This window comes from Drosophila willistoni, assembly GCF_018902025.1.
Source record: "Drosophila willistoni isolate 14030-0811.24 chromosome 2R unlocalized genomic scaffold, UCI_dwil_1.1 Seg167, whole genome shotgun sequence".
Taxonomy (NCBI): domain Eukaryota; kingdom Metazoa; phylum Arthropoda; class Insecta; order Diptera; family Drosophilidae; genus Drosophila; species Drosophila willistoni.
In genome coordinates this window covers 7,435,278-7,460,414 of record NW_025814050.1, presented here as the reverse complement: position 1 = coordinate 7,460,414, position 25,137 = coordinate 7,435,278, and the positions used below count along the sequence as shown (strand labels likewise).

The window sequence follows — 25,137 nt, the reverse complement described above, 5'->3', positions numbered from 1 at the left end:
CATAATTAACCTTTTATATGGCACGAGGTGCAATTGTAACGCTGTTTTTTTATTCGATTCGAAAGTTAAAATAAAAAATACACTATTTTTTCAATTTTTGTTGAAGAATTAAGGATTTGTTTCATAAATGTATCAAACATGTGTGTAATGAAACAAAAAATGCCTACAATTCTGAGTGTATTTTGATGTGGATGTTTTCAAACCATTCAACAAGCATTTATAGTTTATTTATGGTCAATTAGATGATAGTTTTTAAACAATTGCTAATTCGGTGATTGACGATTATTCTAAATGTTGTTATGGCTGGGGTGTTTTTGTTGTTTATAGTTATCGATAGGTCAGGAAATATGTAGTGTTGGATAATGGAGACAGGAAGGTAGGGAATTTTTCCCCTTAAACGGGTAAGGGAGCGGGTAACAAATGAGAAGATCGGTAGCCCGGCTTTTCAAATCTGAGAGAGAGGATTTCGGAGTTGGGACTGTTCCTGGTCGGGATAGTCGGGACAGATGAAGGTCAAATCGGTCGAAGAAGTTCTCGAGAGTGGTTGGTTAGGGCGAGAGCCTAAGAAGGAAAAAGTAAAAGTAAAAAAAAAAAAATTTTAATACCAAAAAAAAAAGTGATGTGAGAATCCAGAATAATTTTGTGCAGTAATTTATTCCAAGAGGGAAGCCAAATCCTGGGTATATGCCCATACGGGATTGGACAAGATCGAGGGGTAAGTGAATCTTCTATATTCAGGGACGGCCCAGGGGAGTTAGTCCTAACCTTATCCTCACCTTTGGGATTCTCCGTACAGGCCAACCAAATCGGCAGCAATCAGAGGTCAGGCCGCATATTTTCGGGGCCTGGCCAAGTTTTTATTTCCCCCCATGATTCTCCATGGCCTCGTGACCACCATATATTCCGCCTTCAGGAGAAAATTATAAATTAAAATAGAAGGGGGAGTTCCGGCCTGAATACGAGTTTAACCTGGAATTTTTACAGAAGCCGGCGCGGAATAAATCTCCTAAATTATCCTTTGGGAGTCGTAAGGTGAATCCGTTCCCCACGTGATCACCCAATACGCTCCCCGCGAGACCGATTTACTTTTAAATTGTAATCCCTCGTCTATTTTTATCGTCTTCGTTTTTATATACATGTATATTAGATACTCATACAGAGCTAATTTATTGCTTAAATCATACATAATTATTTATTTGTTCATATAACTTTATCCTAATTATTTATACATTTATTTATTCAATTATTCATTTACTTAATTATTAATCTGCTCAATCAATTATTTATTTAATTTATTTATTTGTTTTTATTTAATCGTTCGAATGAGCCTCGTTTTTTTGTTTGCCAATATCGAGTCTCTATATTAATAATATCGTTTGTTCTTTTTTTATTATAATTAATCTTATTCTTGTAAAACGTGCCGCCGCTACATCTCTCGTCGTAATGTATTAGTCCCACTAAAACTCCAGTAGGTGTAATCTGCCCGTAGTCCTTATCGTAAAAGAAGAGCTCTTTTTTTAGGTAGGTCCCCTATGGTCAGGTTGGCGTCTGAAAAAAAGCAAAGGAGAAATTATCAATTTTATATTTTTTTTTTGTTCTTTTTGTTGCCCGAATACAGAGGGTCATTGGAGACAGAGTGATGTCTCGGTGAGCGTGTAAAAATTTTGAATTGATTAGATTAACCTATTATCTTCTAAATTATTATAAACAATTGAGAAAAGATGATGCATATCGAGTAGTTTGGTTTGTCGGAAAGGGGGGGGACGGTGAGTAAAACCCGGAGAGATGGGATGAGCGATCGGTAATGAACCGATGATACCAGCGAAGGTGTTTAAATGGGGCAGTAGGATACCAAAACTGCCAGGAAGGGTGGGTATGCCGGGATCAATTCGAAGCCCAAGGCCAGATCCCCAAGCCGGTGGGTGTGAATCGTTTGTGTGTGTGTAATGACCGAAGTATATGTAGTAATATTTTTTTTAGTCCTGAGTAACAGTCTCCAGTGGATGTCGTCCTCAATGATGTACCCTGGATTGTGTTTGATACATTTTTTTTATTGTTGTGCGCGAAAGAGGCAGGGTTATCGAATCCCACGACCCGATTATAGCTAGCCGGCGAGCCTCTTCGAGTTATTGACGCGCATAGGACCAGGTAAGGTCATAACAATGTGAACTCGGGTTTTGTCCATCGCGTGCAGATGGAGTATACTCTAAAGAACTAATGAATTTTTGTACCTTTTTAAACAGATTTTAGAATGTTTTTTTATTTTTAAAGTTGCCTTGTTTGCAAACATTACAAGTACATTTATTTTTTTGATACAAGAGATTCCAATAGTTCTTTAAAATTGTAAAACAAGAAATTTTGAGACTTCCTATAGCTTTTGGGTTCAAATTTTATACATTTTTGAAACATAGCCAAAGTGTGGTATAATATTGCACTTTGAATAATTTTACCACATATTATTCGAAAAGCTGATGTGATGGACAAAAAATAAGTACATGTGTCGTTATCAATTACTATAGGACACCTATTAAACTCAAAACAGTTCTTGATAATCTCAAAAATTGTCGTCCTGTGTTTGTATTTCAGTAAACCAAAATCCTTACCTTTATTCGGAGCATTTCTTGAACTAAGTATGTAGTTTCAAGCCAATTATCGCTAAATATAATTGTCTTGAACACTTCATTAATAAATAAAAAGGGTCATTTCCAAGTGCTTTAATTTGTTTCCCGCATCTTCGACATCGGAAGCAACGTCGCGACTGTTATAATTAAAAATTAGCAGCCACGCCCATCACCACAACCCATCGAACAAACGAACTCTTGCCCATCCTCAATGAAACGGGGGTCAAAATGTGAGCATCTTCTTTAATTGTTTGCATTTGCTTCGCTTTAAGCACATATGTATAGAGAATGAATGAATGAGTGAATCACAACCAAACAGAACCTATTGAGAATTATGCAAAATAGATAATTCCAAACTGAATCAACTTTGTAGAGCGGATGCCATATTATAATATTTTCTGAGCCCTTTAATTGGGCAAATGTGAGTAATTAAAAAGACACTTTGAACTCGATAAATGAGATAAATATGTAAGTGGATATAATGTTAATCAGTCAAGGCCTCGATATTAATTCTTTGTTTTTCCAAAAATTTTACTCAATTAATACATTTACTTACATTTTCTTTTTAGAGAATTCATAAGTTGTGTAATTGCCTTCGAGTCCGATCAAGGAGTGTTTTTTTCCCCAAGGGAAAGAAGAAATTGATGGAAATGGAATAGAAAAAGAAAGTCGTCTCTGAGTCGTAATTTTTGTAATATGATATAAGACCCTTACAGCATTGGATCTCTTTGTAAATAAAATGCAATTAACATTCAACATTTTTAATATTATGAAATCGGAAACACGCTTCAGATGTCGACAATTTTAAATAAACATAAGTCCAAACAATATTTTTAGTGTTCTCGTTTCAAGTGACTGATCAAATGACACATAAAAACGTTCTTCTAAAAGTTGTTTGAATTTTTTTTAAAGTTTCTATTATACATAAACATCATTGGGGAAAGAAACCCGAAATCAATTAAAAAACCAGAAGTTGATTATATTACTTGTGAATATAAATAATATTAGACTGATGCAAGGTTTGACAGAGGATTAAATCTCTTGTTAATATATGAAAATCCCTGAGAATCGAGATCCTATTTTTAAAATGTGTCTGTCAATGTCAAAATTAGAAAACGAACGAATTTTAAATGTTGTGTTTTTTGTTTTGTGACTTTAATTTACCATTTCACTGGGTGCATGGTATAACAACTTAATATACCATTTTAAATTTGTTTCATGGAATCGGTTGACATTCCATCTACTTGATATAATTCGCTTTGCCTGAAACTTTAAAGTTTTCATGTTAAAATGAGCGGATCTCAGTATAGATCCCTTTCCTGCTCAATAAAGATGAAGACATTGTTGATTTGGATTTGCTTATGTCCATTCCTGAAGTACGCCAATTCAGCGGAACTAAACAGTAAGATACATTAATACCGAATCGAAATGAATATGATAACATTTTGTATTTTTCAAATAAACTTTTAGTGGACTATTGTACAATGCTGGTAAATCATGATGCCTTATATAAAAGTATGTAATGATTTGTTTTTGCGTTTCAAATGTGTAATTGACTAATCCATTTAAACAGACTGCTCAAATGGCGTGAAAGTTGAAAAATTTCAAAAAGAGAGGTGCAAAGAGTATATAAAAGATGGCCAAGGTAACTTATTGGAAAGAGTTAATGCATTTGATAAAAAAAATATAATATGATAATATGATATAAAATATTATTATTTTCAGAGTGCAAAAAGGTTTTTAAAGGTATTTCACGCGAGACTACCACTAAGTCAAGACATAAAAATACAATAGAAAGTGGAAAAAGTCAACGAAAAAGAATAAAACGGAATCGACAAAATAACTCAAATGCGTCAACACAGAAAAATAGTAAGGCGTTTGAAACCCTTCGAAACATTTCACATAATCTTTCATCTATATTAAACTATATATTTTAGACGACAGAAAGACTTATAAAAACAATGAGAAGACGAAGGACAAAAGTCATCCTAAAAAAATGATCAAACATATTAATCGCTGCTTGCTTCTAAAATACACAATGTCCTTTCTCAGGTGTCTACCAGGCTAATACCTGGTGCTGAAAAATTCCAAACATATGAATCCAAATTTATTCACAAATGCAAAGAATTATTTTTTTTGTTAATTTCAGCTTAAATTTTGTTGTATTATACAAATAAAATGGGAAACTTTAATCTGTTTCATTTTGGTAAATAAAAATAAAAAAAAACGAAGAAAATTGGATCGATGACTTTCTCTCTGTCTGCATTTTGACGACTTTAATATACCATTTCACTCAATGGGTGGATGGTATAAGAGACGCCGTTTTGGCAATTCAATTTTGTTGTTTTATCGAACAGAACACTTCAGAGATTGCGAAAACGTCTCATTTTGGAAGGAAAATTTTTATTTAAACAACTTTTTTTCGTCAATGTGTAAAAGGTTTTGTCTAAAATGTCTAAAGTTCGCGAAAGCACACATGCACCATGCCATTTTATCATAAGTTTATATGACAGCTATATAATATATATAGTCTTCGATCTTGATGAGATTTGGCACAGTCGTTAACAGCTTCATTAAACTGAAAAATTTTAAATTTTCAAGCAATCGTGGGAAAAGTACCAAAGTCATTGATAAAAGTCATTGTTATCGACCGATCGTTCCAAATATATTTTATATAAGGTTGTTATTCATAAAAGTCCCTTTTTTTACCGATCGCTCCTATGGGAGCGATGATATGATATGATATAGTCATCCGATCTTGATCAAACTTGGTACAGTGATTAACTGGTGTACAAAACTAAAATATAAATATTTTTATGACAATGGCTTAGAAAACAACAAAGTTATTGAAAAAAGTCACTGTTAGTGACTTTGCCTTATGTATGGGGGCTATATGATATAGTGGTCAGATCCGATTTGCAAACCGTTCAGTACATACATACATGCAAAATTTCAACACTGTAGCTCTTACGGTCTATGAGGAGTTTGCGTTATTCCAGACGGACGGACTGACTCACAGACATGGTTATTTGAACTCCTCTCGTCGTGCTGATCAATTACATATATACTTTATCCAGTCAAAAATGCTTCACACTTCTGATTAAAATGAATATACCCTAGCAAGGGTATAATAAATTTGTTTTGTCCTCGGTACGAGGGCCGTTTAAAAAGTTCTGACTTCCAAAAACACAAAAAAAAACCAGAGGGCCGGGGTTAACTTCGACCACGTCAAAGTTTGTATACCCTTGCAACTTTTTTGGTAATTCTTTCCTTACCTAGCCTAAAGTGGAAAAACACTTTATCTAAAAAGGCTAATATTTGCCAAAGAACGGCCTACAATCTTAGGATAAGGAATAACGAAGATATTGATCAAAGTAACTGTTTTCCACCGATCGTTCCTATGGGAGCTATATGATATAGTTACCCGATCTTTATAAAATTCGGCACAGTCATTAACAGATATATTAAACTAACAAATGTTTAATTTGAAAGCAATCGCGTCAAAAGCAACGAAGTTATTGACAAAAGTCACTGTTTTCGAAAGATCGTTCCTATGGGAGCTATATGATATAGTCACCCGATTTTGATCAAATTTGGCATATGTGTAATTAACTCACCAATATCAATTTCATGACAATAGCTCAGAAAATAACGAAGTTATTAAGAAAAGTCACTGTTCGTGACTTTGTCATTTGTATGGGAGCTATATGATATAGTGATCCGATCCGGCTGAATCCAAGATATACAACGCCTGCAGTATATACAAGCCTACATGCAAAATGAGAGCTCTGTAGCTCTTACGGTCTAGGAGGAGTTTGCGTTGATCCAGACGGACGGACGGACGGACGGACACGGCTAACTTGTCTCGTCATGCTGATCAAGAATATATATACCTTATATGTTTATATATGTAATCCGCCTATGCCCTTAGGTCGGAGTGGGTAGAGGTTGTAACATTAACTTTACTTAGGGTCATTCGTAACAGGCCCGGGCCTGGTGTCATATGGAGCACTTGTTCGTACTGAGCGTTGTACGACTACGTCTATAATATGGTCGGAAATGCTTCCTTCTATGCGTTGCACACTTCTGACCAAAATTAATATACCCTTTTTGCAAGGGTATAAAAAATTAAATGCTGCTAGCTGCAAGAAAATTGAATTAATTAATCCTCTGAAATTAAATTTTAAGCCGGTGGTCCTGACTTCATTCCAAATTTTTGGATTTTTTCAACAACATTTTTTTTTTTTTGGGGCTTAGTGTAAAAGGAAAATAGTAAAAAAAATCCTAAAATTCTGAATGTGATCAGGATCAAATCGATCGATTTCACCTTGCTTCATTAAAATCGGTTCATATTTGCGGGCTATATCTTAGCCGCCAGTTCAAATAAAGCGGCTAAAACTCTGTCTTACATGATAAAAATATGTATTACTTTACGAAAAATTCTAAAAACTAATTTAATACGATATTTTCAATACTCCAAAGCATAATTTAAAAAAAAAAAAAATATATCCAACCAAGATTACCCCTTTCACCAAACCATAAGTGGGGCTAGGTTTCAAAAGAAAATTGATGTTCTCGGTTTTCAAAATTTATTTTTTAAAATTCTTAAATCTAGCCTTAGAACACTTGTGGGAGTTTAATAGGCACGATCTTTCTCTCTCCCTCTCTTGCTCTCTCTGTCTGTTGCACCCACCCATGCATGGTTCGGTCCAGGCCCGGACTGGCCCACCGGGCAACCGGGCAAATGACCGGTGGGCCCTCAAGGTAGGGGGCCCCTTTTGATGAAATTTCATGTAGTAGAGTAGCAGTTTTTAATCACTAGGGCCCTTCGTACGAGGTTTCCACTAAGAATCATTTTTGTACCATAATAAATCGATGGGCGCTGGGGCCCCTGTCGTTCACAGGCTCTGTAAGACATTCGATTTTCAGGCATTGCTTTCCAAAGCGAAGAAGTATTATGTAGCAGAGGACTTAATTTATTTTTAGTATGTTTTAATACACAAGGTTCCTAGTAAAATACGCCGCATAAAAAGAAAAGGTTACCGGGTGAGAAAAACCGTGATGAACCAAGTGATGAACCTCAATAAAAATTTATGGTAGAAGTTCACAATGTCATTATTGATAAAACCATTTGTGCAATCAAATCACGGTTTACGGAACATGGAAACCTAGCAGCAGATTTCTTATGCCTCGACCCGAAAAATTTTCCTTATATCGTAGCTGTTTCTTGCATTGAAAGATCATTTTCCAAGTTAAAATATGTCAAAAACAGACTGAGAAGCTGTTTGACGCAAAAGCATTTAGAAACTTTCTTGCGTATTGGAGTTGAAAAAACAAACTTGAATCAAATTGAAGATGCACGAATTATTTGTTAACACCTTATCCTTACGGAGCAATTTACTTGAAAAGCTTTTGACTGTTTGATGGGTGTTAAAATCTAGTAAAATTACGCCTTACGTAGAAGCGCATTGTTGAAAAAAATAGGCAAATAAAAAGGTTTGTTTATTTGTAAGAAGTCGTTTTTGTTTTATTCACATAAACGATCATACTTGATGTAAAACCCAAAAAAACATATAGTATAGGGGGCCCTTCAACTTGTGCCCGGTGGGCCCTTAGGGTCCCAGTCCGGGCCTGGTTCGGTCTCTCATTTAATAACGCGCTCTCTCTCTCTCTTTCTCTCTGTAGCCAAGCGAAGAACGAGTTGTTGGCCAATTCAGTTTATTTTGTATGTGTTTTTTTTTCAGTTTATTTTCAACGTTCGTGAGCGACGGTCGTGCGTTAAAAGTTATTGGAAACCGCATTTCCCATGGTTTCAAAATAAAGTTGCGCGCGCTCTCAACTACAAGCACAAATTCCATCAGGTGTGTGTTGGTAACACAGTTACCTGTGCCTGTCTGTGTGTGTGTGTTAACAAAGCCAAAATTATAAATGTATAAGTGAATTTACCTCTCTCTCTCTCTCTCTGTTTCTGTGTGTTTTGTTACCTGGTTTCTGACTCAAAACGGTCATTTCTGGTGGTGTTACGTTTTTTTTCATTATTTTTGAGTTTACTTTTGAATCTTTTCTTTAGGGGCGTTGGCTAAACAAAAGTCAGGTAAAATTCAAAATTGTTACAAGAAAAGTGAATGAAATTCATTGGGTTATTAGCCAACATTTTTGTTGTTGCTCTTAGATTAGATAGTGTTCTACAGCAAGCAGCAACAAGTTTCCACGACAACGTCATCAATTGGAGCATAACTATAAAACAAAAAACGAAAAAAAAACAAAACCAAGTGAGATTTTCAGCGAAAAGCAAACCACACACTAAGCCCTCCGTCGTGGAACCCCATCTATCCACCTACCATCATATATACATACACCTGCACTTCACTTTCAGTCTTATCGTTGCGTTTTATTGTTTGCTTTGCTTTGTGATTGCGAAAACAAAAAAAAAAAAAAAAACCAACGAATTATATATACATAAATATACTATGAAAACTACCTAAACAACTAACTGACCGAGGTGATTCACACTCAACTGTGTGTGTGTGTGTGTATGTGTGTAATTTGATATCGAAATTCCCGCAAGTATCAAAGTGAGGGTGACGAACATCCTAAGAATATTGTGCAGGCGTTTGCATTTCCGTTGAAACCGAGTTTACAAATTCGAAGGGGGTTAAAGTCAAGTAAATTGCAACGATGCATCAGGTTAATAAACTTTAGTGAGAGTCCTTGTGCTACTTTATATGACGTTGACATCTCGTGTTACTCTAGCCAACTTGGTTCTCACACACCGAAACACACACACTCAACCAAAATAATAATAAAAATGATTGGAATTCTATTTTAAATTGAAATTTACCTAGCAACAATTAAATCAGTGGCGAATCTAAAGAGTTTAAAATGAAAGTAATTCGACCCGCAAATTCTTTATACCCCCGTTGTCCCCTTAGTCTTTGCCATTGAACATGGTAGACCAGCTTTTTCTATACTAACAAATATTGATCGATTAAATTTCGTTTATCAATAAGCATACAGCTGATAAAATAATTAAACTTGCCTCAATGTTCTTTGTTTAGTAGAAAAAAAAAGTTTAAAAGTATTAGGAAAAGTTTCTCTAATTTAACATAATTTTAATATTCGTTCTGTATTTAATCACATTGGCGTTTTTGTTTATAAAATTCTTCTTATTAGTTAACCTTTTTCTGCTTTAGTTTGCCAATAAAAATTGTAAAAAAGTTCCAAGAAACAACTAAGCAAGGATTATAATGTTTGGTAAATGGCTAAATTTCTTGTAAAAGATTAGAAAACAAACGACTTATTGTACAGTAGCGGATCAACGGGGGGTAAAAAAAAGGGTCAATTTTACCCCCAAAACTCCGAGTCGGATAGAAAATCAGAGTTTGGTTAAGAAATTTTACTTGGCCAAACAAATTTTTGATTTCGATTTCCTTCCCCCAAAAACCGAGCGCACGATCCTCCACTGTTATTGTAAGGAGTTCAAGTAAAAAGTATGCAAAAGTAAGAAAAATAAACGAATTGCTCCATCGAGTTTCTCGACTTTGGGTTATTAGGTTATCAATTTGGAGGTTAATTTTTTGTGTAAATAAGTGACTATATATAAAAGATATACAGTGGTGGTCAAGAAGTTAAGACGTGTTTGTTTTAGACTTTAATTCTGTTCTTTTCGGCTCCCATAAAACTCAATGATTAAAATTTTTGAAATTAAAGCATTTTGTTGATTATTGTATTCAGATTCACCGAAAATAATGTTACGCAATAGTCGATTTGGGGCCAATTGAAATTGTGAATTTTGTACGTAATTTTTTGGTCTTTTGGGCGAAACAGTTCAACGATACTTATTTATACTGAAGAACTTTTTTCCTAGAATTAATAAAGAAAGTGAATTAAATTTACCGTTCAATGCTATATTTTTGACTAAAATCCGATAAAAATGAGACAGTTTTTAATTTTTTCATTGAGTTACTCACGGCTTCCCGGGCGAAAAGTAAAACTAAAGTCTACAAAAAAATGTTTTTTTAACCACAACAAAATGGAAAATAATTTGAATTTTTTTATTTATTTTATTTGGCAGCCATAGCTAAAAAAATTAAAAATTTTTAAATATTTATATTATATATGTATATTATATTTTTTGAGGGCTAATAATAGACAGATTGTTAGTGGATTAAAAATATTTTAAAAAGAATGATATTTAAATACTCTAAAATATTTCGGTTTCAGTTAAACATTCAAATATTTTTCATTTTTCTCATATGTTTTTTCTTTTTCTACAACAATTCGCTTCGATTTGTTTATTATTTATGTTTTAAAAACCGTTGAAAATGCTTGAGTAGTTTTTGTCTTAAAACGATGATGCCAAGATTATTAACGATATTAAAATGATTTTAGATTTTAATTTCCAATCACAATATACATTTTTAGATTGATATACCTGAATTTGCTTAAATAAACTGGCGATAGAAATTATGTCGGATTACATTATTGAATATTTCGCACTCAAAAGGTTTTTTAAAGTCCCTTTTTGATTTTCGAATACACATTTTACATGCCCGAGATCCGGTACTGGTTAGAATGATTCGATTTTATATTTCCATGCCTTTTTAAAGCAGTTTAAAGTTTAAAGTATTGAGGATACGATTTATAGATCGCATTTAAAATCGTGCAGCCGTTAAAAAGCCATAACCGATATTTATTTTGGCTATTTAAGGTGTCTTTATTATTTTCAATGAGTTTTTGGTAGCTTTTTTTGTGGCCCAAAATAATTAACTGACTTAAACAATTTCTATATTTTCTGTTGATGCTGATGATGGAAAGTCTGAACCGTTAATTTTGTTGTTCGTTTAACTGCGTTTTTCTTGGGTCTTTTGTGTCATGCCCATGATCGACCCAATCTCCGACAAATGCGAAGTTAAACCAATTTAAACCAATGACCTTTCGCCTTCATTTCAACAATTAACCCATTGACGCGGTTGTTTTTGTTTTCTACTTCTTCTTTCCCGCCATCACATGTCGCTGACTGACTGAATTTACTCGACTCGACTTGACTTCAACTCAAATGCGACTCCCAAGATGAAGTTGGAGTTACATACTCGCATTTTGTTGTTGCTTATGCTGTAACTTTATTTTTAGCGTCGAGTCGGAATAGAAGGCAAAAACGAGTTTGTCGGTCTCTCTCAGTTTCTAACGAAGGCTAAAAAGTCATACAAATATGTAGCGTAATGTAAAACCAGTTTGATCACTCTTACTCGCCGTTTTGTGTATATTTTTTTTTTCCTTCAAGCAAATGCCATGTAAAATATCTTTTATTTGTTTATATCTCTCTTTCAGACAATTATGTTACACAAACTGAAATACCGGGACAAGTTAAAATGTTCATATGCCATTTGCTTGATACTGATCCTGTCTTTCTTGGCCACTTTGACAGATGGCCAGACCAGAGATCCTCGTTTCTATTCACGTGTCGGCGTCAATGACTATCATTGGCCCAATCCTGGTGATCCTGATTACAGGTGAGTTGAAATCAATTTAAAATTAAAAGTATAAACTTTATAATTTGTATTTCTGTTTTAGAACTTATACATTCAATGATCGTCGTTATGGTCATTATCAACCGAATGGTTTTGGTGCCAATTTTCCGGGCAGAAATCCACCAGGACAATATCCTCAGGGTATGCCCAATGAGGATCGTTTCCGTTTTGATCCGGTGAGTAATGCAATAAAGAAAAAACAAATTGGAATTGTACACATGCATGACAACGAACTGCGTCAAATGTTTAATCAATTAAGTTTTGTGACACAAAAAATTGACCTAATAGAAAAACGAAAACGAAGACGAAACAATGCCAGCTCATTGAGCATGATCTTTGGCAGATATCTATATTCTGCTCTGCAAATATCAAAGCAATAATCTTAATTAACCTCTCTCTCCCACACACACATACACACGCATAATCAATTACACATGTTTCCCACCCACAGTCGTAATAATCGCCTCTTTTATCTCTAATCCAATCCCATACAGAATGACCCCAATGCGCGAACTCAGTTCCCTGGTGTATTGGCCGGATGGCGTGAAGATTTACAGGGCAAACAGCGTCGCGACTCATTGACACTCGAACGCGATGTTTTTGTCACAACCAACTATGGCCAGGTGCAGGGCTTTAAGGTCTATATGTATGATAATCCCGATCCGAAATCATTCTATCGTCCCTATCATTCCACTGTCGATCGTGTAATGGGCGAATGTTCGGTCTTCTTGGGCATACCCTATGCCCTGCCGCCCACATTTGAAGGACGCTTTAAGCCTCCACGACCGCATCGAGGTTGGCAATTGCTGCAAGCCGTCGATTTTGGTCCAGCCTGTCCACAGCCAGTGCGTTATACAGGTGCCACCAAAGGTGTAATGGACATGGATGAGGATTGTCTGTACTTGAATGTTTATTCGCCAAAGGTACGTAAAATTACTAACAAAACACTTTGAAATTGTCTACTTTAGGGATGTTCCCGTTTGCAAATCTGCACAAATTTATCACATTTCTAATATATGTAGGTGTATTTAGAGCTGTCAAATTGATAGCACTTTGCCCTCTAAACTTTGCAAGAAGCCGTCCAAAAATTCATATTTTCAAAAGAGAAAATATCCAACAGAAAATAATCCTCAAAGCAACAATTTTTATAGATAATTTTAAAAAATATAAGGTAATTGAAAACAAGAAATACGTTTCTTACCTATTGCACAGCTAAAAAGGGTAAACTTCTCCCATTTCACTGTTCTAGCTTTCAATTTTAATCCATGTTATTAGATTTTAAATATTTTAGTCAGTAGATTGAAGTTTAATTGGCATAATAAGTCTTAAATATCTCAAATTTGTTAATGAATTGAAATTGTGTAGGACGTGTCTAGGAACTAATGACGAAAGTTCAAATGAAATCTTTAAATCAAGGTTGCATTTATTTAAATTTAAATAATTTAAATAACTTTTACACATAGTTATACGAAAAAATAAATAATTTTTTAATAATTGCTGCATATTAATTCGAGAAAATTTTCCAAATTTATAAATGAATTCAAAAACGAGAACAGGCTTAAGTATTTTTTATGCGGGCTTTTTAGCATTGCCATTTTCATAGCGCCTAATGGTATGCAGAAAAAGGTGGCTTCTACTATTGTATTGTTAATCTTTTTGCGCTTCATTAAGTTGCAATTCCCAACTAGTTTTACCGTTGCCATTTCAATTTTGGAGGTATTTAGCAAAGTCTGCTGATAATATAACTTGATGGTTCTTGAAATTGCTGTACAAATAACTTGCTCTCCTTTTTTGTGCTGCTTTTGTAATAATCTTTTAAAGATGCAACGACTGACTTCACTTTCAATAAGGTTGTAATATAAACATAGTTCTCATTATCGATATGTTTATAACAAAAAAAATTTTGCCTAGCAAGCCTCCTTGTTTGTGCTAAGTTCCGTTGGGTAATCGCATCTCTAGACTAAGGTCAATTGTTATATATTTCATAACGTTTAGAATAAAAACATGTATCAAATACTTGTTATAAATTTCAAACTGAGTCCGTTTATTTATGAGTTCATTCAGAATGTACTAAGATCCATGGTTAAATATCTTTTGACCACACTGCGTTTAAATAACATTCAGAAACATACACATAGAATCCAAACAGATTGTTTTACTAAAATGACTTTTAATTTAATGTTAATAATATAAGAATACAACTTCGTTAATGTCAATACAGTACAACCTAAATCCCCCCTTTGACCCCGTCACTAGACTGTTGTAATGTAACATTAAATTTCTCAAAATCGGTAGGAATTCCATTTTCTGAATGCAAGAGTTGAGTATCAAGTATTGAATATGAAACGCCATCTACTAATTTGATTAGAAAAGTTATTGGAGTCAAAGCACAAAGTCTTTTATAGATTGATTGTGATTTGTCACCAATAACTTTCCTAATCCATTTAGGATGGATTGATAGATTCAAGTTTTCAATAAGATCGTCGTGCTCAATTTCAATGCCATGAAAAGAGGGAATGCGCAATGAGTAGATATATCTGGCACACCACAACAGAGACAATCATGACGGGAAACCCAAATTTGAAGAAGTCCATGAAAGTTATTCTGTAGCCATGTTGATTGGCTAAGCCCGCTGTAACGACATTTGCCGATGCACCGATCAAAGTGCCATTGCCACCAAAACAAGATCCAAAGGCTAGTGCCCAGATGAGGGGAGCGATCGGTAAATTAAGGGTCGTACTTTTGGCCAATGCAATGACCACTCTCAACATCATAGTGGTAATCGGAATATTATCAACAAAAGCTGAAGTTATAGCACAGACCCACAGAAGTAATGAAAAGGCAACTGTTAACTGATGCTCTCTGCTGACTGAGACTATTACAGATATTGTTTTTTCTCCGATCCACAAGATTAAACCCAATTGAGCCAGTACTTCCATAAGTACGAACAGAGCGGCAAAGAAGAGTAATGTCGACCATTCCACTTTTGCTAGTACAACTTCTAAATCATTCGAATTCGTTAGAATGAGAAGCAGCAAAGCAGCTAATACAGCACTCCAGGGTAATATGGCGGCTTCCATGAAGGGAAATGAATGAAGAAGAAACAGTAAAACGGCAAGACCCATGGCAATACTGGATTTGATTAATAAAGGCACATTCCTTATCTTATGCTTCACCTCCAGCTCAGCAAGGGTGTCGATAAAATTTGGTACTGGCCTAAGAAATGACGAATTTTTATTACGATGTGCTGCCTTAATCTCGTCAATGCGTTTTGATATAGCCTCCCTCAATTGATCCTCGACCTCCGTTGTGGCAAACACCTTGGCCATCTCTTTGTTTAGGACCTTTAAGGATTTTCTTCTCTGTTCACCCTCACTCATGTGTATCCTATTACGCAGCATTAAGTATAGTACGCCAAAAGTCCCCAACATGCTGAAAAGTACACCTGGAAGCATGTGCACAGTAAAACTGAGAAAGTTAATTCCTCGTTTAGCGACAAAGGGTTCCGAGACTATAATCACATTTGGGGGGTCACCCACTGGCGTTATGGTACCGCCAAGATTCGAGAATATGACAATGCTTATTAATACTTCAATAGTCCGCAGACGCATTACCTCGCACAAACGAATAGTTACCGGAACCATGAGCATAACCATTGTGACATTATCCAAAACACACGCGATAATGGCAGTAAAACAGCACAAGAAAAATATCAGCGGCCAGGCATGTCCTTTAGATTGGCGATAGGCCACAACGGCTAGATAGTCAAATACTCCAGACTCTGATAAAATTCCAACCAAGACCATCATACCGAAAAGGAGCATCAAAGTGCTTATATCAATCCAAGACAATATAGTTTTAAGTGATGGCCTGGCGTCCATTAGGGCGAGGACTCCAATTGACGCACTAGAGGTTAACAACGCAGCGAACGTTCGGTCCGTAATATCCCAAATTATAAGAACATAAAGGAAGATCAACAATAGAAATGCATATATAACACCGCCAGACGTATCCACCGGAGATACATCCAACCTCGTCAATAACGATTCAATTTGTTTACTGGTCGTGTTCATCGCCAGCTGAAGTACATTGGTCGACGATTCTTTCGGGGAAACTTTAAAAAAATTGTAGTATTCTATCATCTGCTTAGTTTCGGTTTCCAGGAGATAGACTGTCCATTTCTCACTCTGCCAGAGAGTTTGTCTCGTATCTATATCCACATATTGCAACCACACATTAACAGAGCTTGAGTTCTCCGTAACCAAATCGGGATTTTCCATTAACTCCTCATCGATTCCAGCGCCTATATCTATTTCGACCTCGCCACGAGGCGGTTCATTTGTTATGTCAGTACTGTACACTTTAAGCGGTTCCACCGACACGCAGAATTCCTCCAACTCATGTGGCTTCTTTGTAATCAACACTATTGTGGCAAATATCCAAACGAACATTAGCAGAAAGAGTTTGGCGCAGAGACCTATTAGCCGTATTATGGCACGTCGTTTTCGTACTTGTTCGGTGAGACCATCGTCAATGTCATCTTCGTCATCGTTCTAGAAATAATAATACTGAATTGAGCAATTGATCATCAACCCGTAAAGACAAATCGACTTACTTCTTGGAACAGAAACATGGATTCTTGCCTTATTTAGTATTAGTGTTGAGTGTAAAGTCAATGCTTATTTCAAGTGACAGAAGCAAATTTAAAGCACCCTTAATAAATTAATTTTATAACTTACTTAGGTCGACTGTTAATTTGAACCAATATACCAAATCCTGGAATCTCTTGTTAAAATAGAGTAATTTGGGAATTGAGAGATATTTTGGATAAGTCCTCGATTATGAAGTCTTTGCTTAATTTAATGCCAAGAAAGCAGAGAGTGTGCAAAGAGGAGATAAATCCAGACTATGAATACAGTCGACAACATGATGGGAAAACCAATTTTGAAGAAATCCATGAAAGATATTTTGTAGCCATGTTGACTAGCTAAACCAGCTGTAACGACATTTGCCGATGCACCGATCAAAGTGCCATTGCCACCAAAACAAGCTCCAAAGGCAAGTGCCCAGATGAGGGGAGCGAATGGTAACTTAAGAGTCTTATTTTTGGCCAATTCAATGGTTAATCTCAACATCATAGTGGTAATCGGAATATTATCAACAAACGCTGAAGTTATAGCACAGACCCACAGAAGTAATGAAACGGCAACTGTTAACTGATGCTCTCTGCTGACTGTGAGTATTACAGATACGGTTCTATCTCCTATCCAATCGATAAGGCCAAGATGTGTGATAGCCTCCATTAGGATGAACAGAGCGGCAAAAAAGAGTAAGGTCGACCATTCCACTTTAGCTAGTATAATTTGAAAATCATTGAGATCCGATAAAACAAGAAGCAACAAGGCGGCTAATACTGCACTCCAGGGTAATTTGGCGCCTTCCAAAAAAGGAAGTGAATGAAAAAAGAAGAGTAGAACGGCGAAACCCATGGCAATACAGGATTTGATTAATAAAGGCATATTCTTTATCCTATGCTTCACCTCCAGCTCAGCAAGGGTGTCGATAAAATTTGGTACTGGCCTAAAAAATGCCGAATCCGAACCTTTTTTACTCTGTGCTGCCTTAATCTCGGCAATGCGTTTTGATATATCCTCCCTCAATTGATCCTCGACATCCGTTGTGGCAAACACCTTGGCCATCTCTTTGTTTAGGACCTTTAAGGATTTTCTTGTGTGATCACCCTCACTCATGTGTATCCTATTACGCAGCATTAGGTATAGTATGCCAAAAGTCCCCAACATGCTGAAAAGTACTCCTGGAAGCATGTGCACAGTAAAACTGAGAAAGTTAATTCCTTGTTTAGCTACAAAGGGATCCGTGGCTATAATCACGTTTGGGGGGTCACCCACTGGTGTTAGAGTACCGCCGAGATTCGAGTAGATGACAATGCTTATCAATACTACAACAGTCCGCAGACGCATTACCTCGCACAAACGAATAGTCACCGGAACCATGAGCAGAACCATTGTGACATTATCCAAAAAGGCCGAAAGAATGCCAGTAAAACAGCATAAGAAAAATATCAGCGGCCAGGGATGTCCTTTAGATTGGCGATAGGCAACAACGGCAAGATAGTCAAATATTCCAGACTCTGACAAAACTCCGACCATAATCATCATACCGAAGAGGAGCATCAGAGTGTCTATATCAATCCAGGAAACTATAGTTTGAAGTGATGGCCTGGCGTCCATTAGGGCTAGCACTGCAATTGCAGCACTGGATGTAATGACTGCAGCAAAAGTTCTATCCGTAATATCCCAAATGATTAAAACATAGAGGAAAATCAGCAATAGAAATGCATAAATGACACCATTAGACCTATCCACCGGAGACATATCCAACTCTATAAAGAGAGATTCTGCGTCCTTACTGGTCGTCTTCATTGCAAGCTGAAGAACACTAGCTGAAGACTCTATTTCAGAAATTTCAAACAAATAACTTGCTTCCGTCATACTCCTGGTTTCCGTTTCCAGCAGATAGACCTTCCATTCCTCACTCTGCCATAGAGTCTCTCCAGAATCTCCATCTACATACCGCAACCACACATCAACGGAGCTTGAGTTCGCCATAGCAAACTCGGGATATTCCATCGACTCCTCATCGATTCTACCTCTGAGAGTCAACTCAATCTCATCTCGTGGCACTCCCTCTGTTATTTCGCTACTGTACAATTTGTTTGGCTGCACCGCCACACAGAACTGCTCTAACTCATGAGGTTTCTTTGTAATCAATGCTATTGTAAAGAAACACCACACTAAGAGTAACACAATAAATTTTGTTAACTTGGGTACTAGAGATCTCAGAACATATCGTATTCGTTGATTCCGGCTTTGACCGTCGCTAATGTCACTGTCTTCACTTTCCTATAAAAATAGATATCGATCAATCAATCACATATTTTAAACCTACGACGTACTTGATAGGGAAACACGGGTTTTTTCCGCATTATGTGTAGTGTGTAGCTGTTAATTGAGTGTAAAGTCAATGATTACATTAATTCAAAGCATCGTGTTCAGAAAAAAAAACTTTTCAAGATGTAAGATATAACTTTTATCCTTATAGTTACAATATCACTTTGTTTATCTTTTCAGACTGGCGCTGGAGTGGCTCAAAAGTATCCGGTTATGGTATATATCCATGGAGGTGAATTTATTCGCGGAGCCTCAAATCTCTTCCAGGGTCACATGTTAGCCTCATTCTATGATGTTGTGGTGGTTACTCTAAATTACCGCCTGGGAGCCTTGGGCTTCCTTTCAACCGGCGATGAGAATTCGCCGGGCAATTACGGAATATTGGATCAGGCTTTGGCTTTGAAATGGGTCTACGATAACATAGAGTTCTTCAATGGTGATCGAGAGTCCATAACACTGTTTGGTCCTGGAGCTGGTGGAGCATCGGCTGGTCTTTTGATGGTCGCACCGCAAACGCGAAATATCGTGAAACGTGTCATAGCCCAGTCTGGCTCCGCATTGGCCGATTGGGCTCTTATTCAGGACAAGTATCGAGCCCAGAACACAAGTCGTGTTCTCGGACAACTTTTGGGCTGTTCCATAGAGTCGTCATGGAAATTGGTTAACTGCCTACGCACCGGTCGCAGTTTCTATGAATTGGGAAATGCGGAATTCTCACCTCAAGTCGGCAGCTTTCCATGGGCTCCAGTTTTGGATCACAACTTTACATTGCCTGGTGATGATTGGTATGAGGGTTGGCGTCAAAAAGATTGGCGTTTCCTCACCCAAACCCCAGAGACCTTAATACGAGCTGGTCGATTTAATCGGAATATACAATATATGACGGGTGTGACCACACAGGAAGCTGCCTTTTTCATAGCACAAAACGAATCACTGGCACCCTATTACGAGATAGATGGACGATTCTTTGAACAGAAGGTGCGAGAACATGTCTTTCGTTACAATTATACGCTCAATCCGAATGGAGTGTACGAGGCAATCAAATATATGTACACATTTTGGCCAGATCCCAATAACAATACCATTATGAGAGATGAATATATCAATATGCTTAGTGATTTATACTATCGTGCTCCTGTGGATCAGATGGTTAAATTAATGCTCGAACAAAAGGTTCCTGTATATATGTATGTACTAAACACCACAGTGGAAGCCTTAAATTTACCGCAATGGCGAAAATATCCTCATGACACGGAGCATTATTTCCTAACTGGTGCCCCCTTTATGGACACTGAATTCTTCCCGAAAAAAGAACATTTACAACGGAACATGTGGACCGACAATGATCGTAATATGAGTCATTTCTTCATGCAGACCTATTCGAATTTCGCCAGATATGGGTGAGTATAAGTAACGAATACAGTGTCGGATTAGCCGTATAACAGTTTTAGCAAATGCCAAGGGAATATGCACATTTTAATTTTCAAGGTAGAACAATTTCTTGAAAAACTTGTGCAGTTTTCAAAAATTGGGTCGAAAATGTGTAAAATGTTCCGCATTGCGATTTTAACTAAGAAATAACTTTTTGAAATCTTGTTAGAAATTGGCCAAAGTACAGTCTAACATAAGATATATAGTAGATAGATAAATACAATTTTTATGATACAAAAAAGTTAAGTTTACTTTCTATTGAAACCCCGAAAACTTGTATTTTGGTTGATATAAGTAGGTCCCTCGATGTCTTAATCCGGCACTGAACCAAATAAACTATCGATAGCTTTTTTATTACATTGTTCACATACATATATCTGACTAAGATTAGGTGATTTACATTAAGATATATCCTAATTGCACATAAACTCAACTTCCATATATTTTGTGCAAAATATTTTTGTACGTTCCCATGCAATTGGTTCAAATTTAATAACCAATTTCGGATGTCTCAATGTTGTTAGAATTTGTTTAAATGCAGTCAGACTCTGTAATAGATTTAGTAGGTATATTTGAATAAAGTTTTCCAAGATAAAGCTTACCTTTGGTGAAGTTATCTTGGGATCGATATGTAGCATGAGTGGCACTTCGCGATCTTTTAAGGCAACCGATAACCACTTTGCGCCGGACAGAACAAATTCATGTGGATTAATACAACTTCCCGACAAATTGACAACTTTGAGGTTTCCGAATTGTGCCACAAAGTACCAGATTTTCTCCGCATCATGAGACTCATAGAGACTTTCATCCATTTCAGTTAAATGTAATTGCTCCAATGATGGAATCTCAGAAACAAATTCACGCCACAACCCATTGTCTAGTTTACAACCATGAATGGCTAATACCTGAAGATTTTCCATACCAGCCAGTCTTAGCAGGGGTCTATTATGGATAAAGCGTATCGATTTTACTTTTAGTGGATTCTGATTGATAAATTCAATCAAAGATTGAGATTCGTGTAAGTGTAGCTTGTGCAGTTTGGGTATGATAAGGATGCGGGCAATAAACTTATGAATCTCACTTGTGGGTGATTTACAAATATGTAACTCTTCCAACTGAGACAGACGCCACAAATGACATCCCCGGACATTGGCATGCAGTGTCAGCTTTCGGAGATGCGGGAAAAGTTCCGTAAGAAGCATCGAGATCTCATCTGCCTGTTGCCATCGAATTGATAATAGCCATTGATCCATTAGAGCATTCTCCGTAATTGTATGCAAAACATTTAGTCTCTCTGGCTCCCAATTGCAATCGAGTGTATGTAGTTTGGGGAAATTGAAAATCCTCCAGGAATTAAGCAAGTCTATTATGTCGCCATCGATTGTTAACTTTTGAAGCGTTCCGCAGGCGGTTGATGCAAATTCAAACATAAGAACTGAAATGAAAATTATTATTAACACAAAAAGTAAAGAAAGGTTTTAAAACTTACATGAGTTTAGAATGAACTTTTTCAGCACTTGACCATTGATTTTAGCATTTGTGAGACATTTCCAATGTCTGGTGACACATCGTTGCAGATGATGCGAAACCTCTCCCAATGTCAATTGATCTTCAAGCTGTAGATATTGAAGTATAGTGAACCAGCAATCTTCATTTAATAAAGTGTCCATGCCAAGTTATATCCACCACACAATAACATGAGGAAAGCCATCCAACTATATATGTATAGACCGATCGTTCAGCTGTTTTGAAAATGTCTAGAGATGGAAATCTTCTGCTCCAATCGTGAGGAGCTTCGTGAGCACAACCGAAAATTCCTAAATACGTTATTTTAACCGGGAAAACTTTTTAAAACATTGGAGAAACCTAATTCTCTAGAATCTGACTAATACATCGTATTAATCAGTGCCGAATTAGCCATATGTCCACGCGTCTTAAGGGGTATCAGAGCACTGCACAATAATATTTTATCTTTGAAAAGATGATTCCTTGTTCATTCATTTACCAAAATACAACTATAAGCTAAAAAGATAAATTGACAAAAATTTAATTTGGAAAATTCCTAAAAACTTAACTTAACTTAACTTTGCGAATCTCTCACTTTGTCAAATTTGTATCGATTTTCGAAAGGGATATCTCATTTGAATGTTTTAAATTCAATTTTGAACTGGAATGTAAGTCATGCTTAATTATCAAGTTTTTTTGAAACGAGACAAAAAATGCCCATGAACAGCAAACTATTTCAATAAATCTTAATTCCATGAAGCTCTAATTTACTCAATTTTTGGAGAATGTCAATATTTAATGTCTTTATTTTAAATTGGAGCAATCTCTTTTAGTCTGCATTAAAATCTCTAGAACTAAATTTCAAATGTTTGCAAAAAACTGTGATGTACCTATATATAAGGTGGCGGACACGTTTTCAAATTTCCGAATTGACTGACTAGTTTTGATTTTCTCAGCTCCTAAGTAACTTAATGAAATAATTTTTTCTGTAATTTGGTGGTAATAGTATTCAGATGATGAAACGTAAAAATGGTTATCTTAGCTTTGCCATTTTTTCTACATAAAACACAAATTTTTGACTGGGCAAATATTTAGGACGTTTATGCTGTAATCTTTCATTTTACAGTAGAAGTTGTAGAACTAACAAAACTAAGATAAGACTAGGACTTAATTTGTTGAAATATCCAAGTGTTTAATTCCATTTCAAAATATGCTAAATTGCAATTAAATTGATAAATGTATATTAGATCGCTTACAAAATTGGCTTAAATAAAGTCTAGGAAAAAAGACCAAATACTAATTTTTAAAAATTCTAAAAACCAACAAAATAATTATCTTTAAGAATCGTTTTATCAATTCTTATTCATGATCTGACTTTTATATTTAAAAGTTATTTTCTAATTTGTTTTTCGATTGCGACAGGGCCCCGCACTTAATCTTTATTCCTTACTGATGTTAATTTTGAAATTAATTTTATTATTTTGATTCTTATAGAAATCCCACACCTCAACAAGTTCTGGGCATGCACTTTCAACGTGCCTATCAAGGAGAGATACGATATTTGAACATTAATACCACATACAACTCTTCGATTCTGCTGAATTATCGGCAAACTGAGTGCGCCTTCTGGACCCAATATTTGCCCACAGTCATTGGAGTGCTGGTACCCACATATCCGCCCACTACGGAATATTGGTGGGAGCCCAAGGAACCACTGCAAATAGCCTTCTGGAGCATGTCGGTGACTTGTTTCTTCCTCATTGTGCTGGTTGTGATCTGTTGCATTATGTGGCGAAATGCCAAACGGTAAGTTCTTTTTTGGTATGAAACAAAGAAGTTTGGTTGTAATCTTAGTTTTTCCAGTCAATCGGATCGCTTCTACGATGAAGATGTCTTTATAAATGGAGATGGAATAGAGCCGGAAACTGATCCTCGTGGTGTGGACAATGCCCATATGGTGACAAATCATCATGCTCTGCGCTCCAGAGATAACATCTACGAGTATAGAGACTCACCGTCATCCAAGACATTGGCCAGTAAGGCTCACACGGATACAACATCATTACGTTCGCCCAGCTCCCTAGCCATGACCCAAAAATCTGGAAGTCAAGCGTCCCTTAAGTCAGGCATATCCCTAAAGGAGACCAATGGCAGTCTGGTTAAATCGGAACGAGCAGCCACTCCGCGATCCCAGACAAATGGCAAGTCCCCGAATCCAGGACCAATTGAAGAGAAACGTTTGCTGCAACCCATTTCCAGTACGCCTGTGCCCCAACTTCAAGCCGAGCCCGTAAAGCGGACAACACCTGGCCCAGCAGCTAGTATATCTGGCAGCAGTCGAAGCAATACTCCGGTGCCCATGGCTAGGACAACCACGACCACAACGGCCACTCTGACGACACAACCACCTGCAGCTGGTCGGTCAGTTGACCAGCCCAGACGTACAGAGCTAGTGGAGGGCATACCTCAGACATCAGTCTAAGTAACCGCTCTCTAAGCGCGGGATGCGTTTAGAGAGTGAAATAAACCATAATCCTTTCAAAAAAATGAACAAAGAGAGATGTGTTCGAGGGTAAGTTGAAAACTTATCACAAGAAACTTTGAAATATCTAATTAACATCTTTAATTCTTTGTAGATCTCTTTTTTGAAGTCCTGGTTTGTAAGTTTAGTTATATTTATTTTTTAAACAGATCTTAAAGATCTCAGTCCCTAAGTAAAATTATTTTGTAATTAACATTTTGTTTGTAATTTAATTATATGCCTAGATTATTTTGTATATTTGTTTTAAGTTCGACAACCCAACGAATACGAATCCATATCAATGACATTCCAATAATTTTAGTTTTTGTGGCCTTCAGAGCAACTAGAAAATGCCTTTCAATGTATGTATATACTATATATATATATATATTTAACTTAAATTAAGTGTAGTCCGTAAGTAGGTTAAATATTTTAATCTGTCACTAAAGTTATAAGTTCAAAATATAAAAGCAATAAAGTTTTTAGAAAAGTTGATTAATTTGAACAAATCAAAATCATCTTAATTGTATGCTAATTATTTGATTTAGTGACAGTTA

The 25,137-nt window shown here is 36.2% G+C and overlaps 5 protein-coding genes and 1 long non-coding RNA gene across 7 annotated transcripts; 2 read left to right on the top strand and 4 right to left on the bottom strand.

Moving 5' to 3' along the window:
• The first annotated feature begins 605 nt into the window (after window positions 1-605).
• On the top strand, window positions 606-25,095 carry LOC6643975 (acetylcholinesterase). Of its 2 annotated transcripts, none has more exons than XM_047010844.1 (8): window positions 606-715; window positions 11,952-12,133; window positions 12,195-12,327; window positions 12,646-13,074; window positions 19,303-20,522; window positions 23,554-23,865; window positions 23,923-24,631; window positions 24,696-25,095. In XM_047010844.1, the coding sequence occupies exons 2-7, from the start codon at window positions 11,958-11,960 to the stop codon at window positions 24,539-24,541; spliced, it is 2,889 nt and encodes a 962-aa protein (XP_046866800.1). In that variant the 5' UTR covers window positions 606-715; window positions 11,952-11,957; the 3' UTR covers window positions 24,542-24,631; window positions 24,696-25,095. The 2 variants fall into 2 exon arrangements, with proteins under 2 accessions (XP_046866800.1, XP_002066972.1); XM_002066936.4 differs by lacking the exon at window positions 606-715 and adding an exon at window positions 8,383-8,482.
• Window positions 1,312-3,638, bottom strand: LOC124460310. Its single transcript, XR_006954244.1, has 3 exons — window positions 3,608-3,638; window positions 3,178-3,214; window positions 1,312-1,548 (listed from the first exon to the last, which is right to left on the bottom strand). It is a non-coding gene; the product is annotated as an uncharacterized LOC124460310 (long non-coding RNA).
• LOC111518857 lies at window positions 3,920-4,862 on the top strand. Its single transcript, XM_023176849.2, has 5 exons — window positions 3,920-4,023; window positions 4,092-4,136; window positions 4,195-4,266; window positions 4,347-4,490; window positions 4,559-4,862. The coding sequence occupies exons 1-5, from the start codon at window positions 3,954-3,956 to the stop codon at window positions 4,687-4,689; spliced, it is 462 nt and encodes a 153-aa protein (XP_023032617.2). The 5' UTR covers window positions 3,920-3,953; the 3' UTR covers window positions 4,690-4,862.
• On the bottom strand, window positions 14,302-16,992 carry LOC111518856 (P protein-like). The gene is made up of 2 exons (XM_023176848.2): window positions 16,767-16,992; window positions 14,302-16,704 (listed from the first exon to the last, which is right to left on the bottom strand). Exons 1-2 carry the CDS (start codon window positions 16,782-16,784, stop codon window positions 14,647-14,649), a joined length of 2,076 nt encoding a protein of 691 aa, XP_023032616.1. The 5' UTR covers window positions 16,785-16,992; the 3' UTR covers window positions 14,302-14,646.
• On the bottom strand, window positions 16,812-19,204 carry LOC111518855 (P protein-like). The gene is made up of 2 exons (XM_023176847.2): window positions 19,128-19,204; window positions 16,812-19,074 (listed from the first exon to the last, which is right to left on the bottom strand). Exons 1-2 carry the CDS (start codon window positions 19,155-19,157, stop codon window positions 17,011-17,013), a joined length of 2,094 nt encoding a protein of 697 aa, XP_023032615.1. The 5' UTR covers window positions 19,158-19,204; the 3' UTR covers window positions 16,812-17,010.
• LOC124460309 lies at window positions 20,833-22,317 on the bottom strand. Its single transcript, XM_047010845.1, has 3 exons — window positions 22,043-22,317; window positions 21,156-21,988; window positions 20,833-21,101 (listed from the first exon to the last, which is right to left on the bottom strand). The coding sequence occupies exons 1-3, from the start codon at window positions 22,221-22,223 to the stop codon at window positions 20,967-20,969; spliced, it is 1,149 nt and encodes a 382-aa protein (XP_046866801.1). The 5' UTR covers window positions 22,224-22,317; the 3' UTR covers window positions 20,833-20,966.
• Window positions 25,096-25,137: the final 42 nt, after the last annotated feature.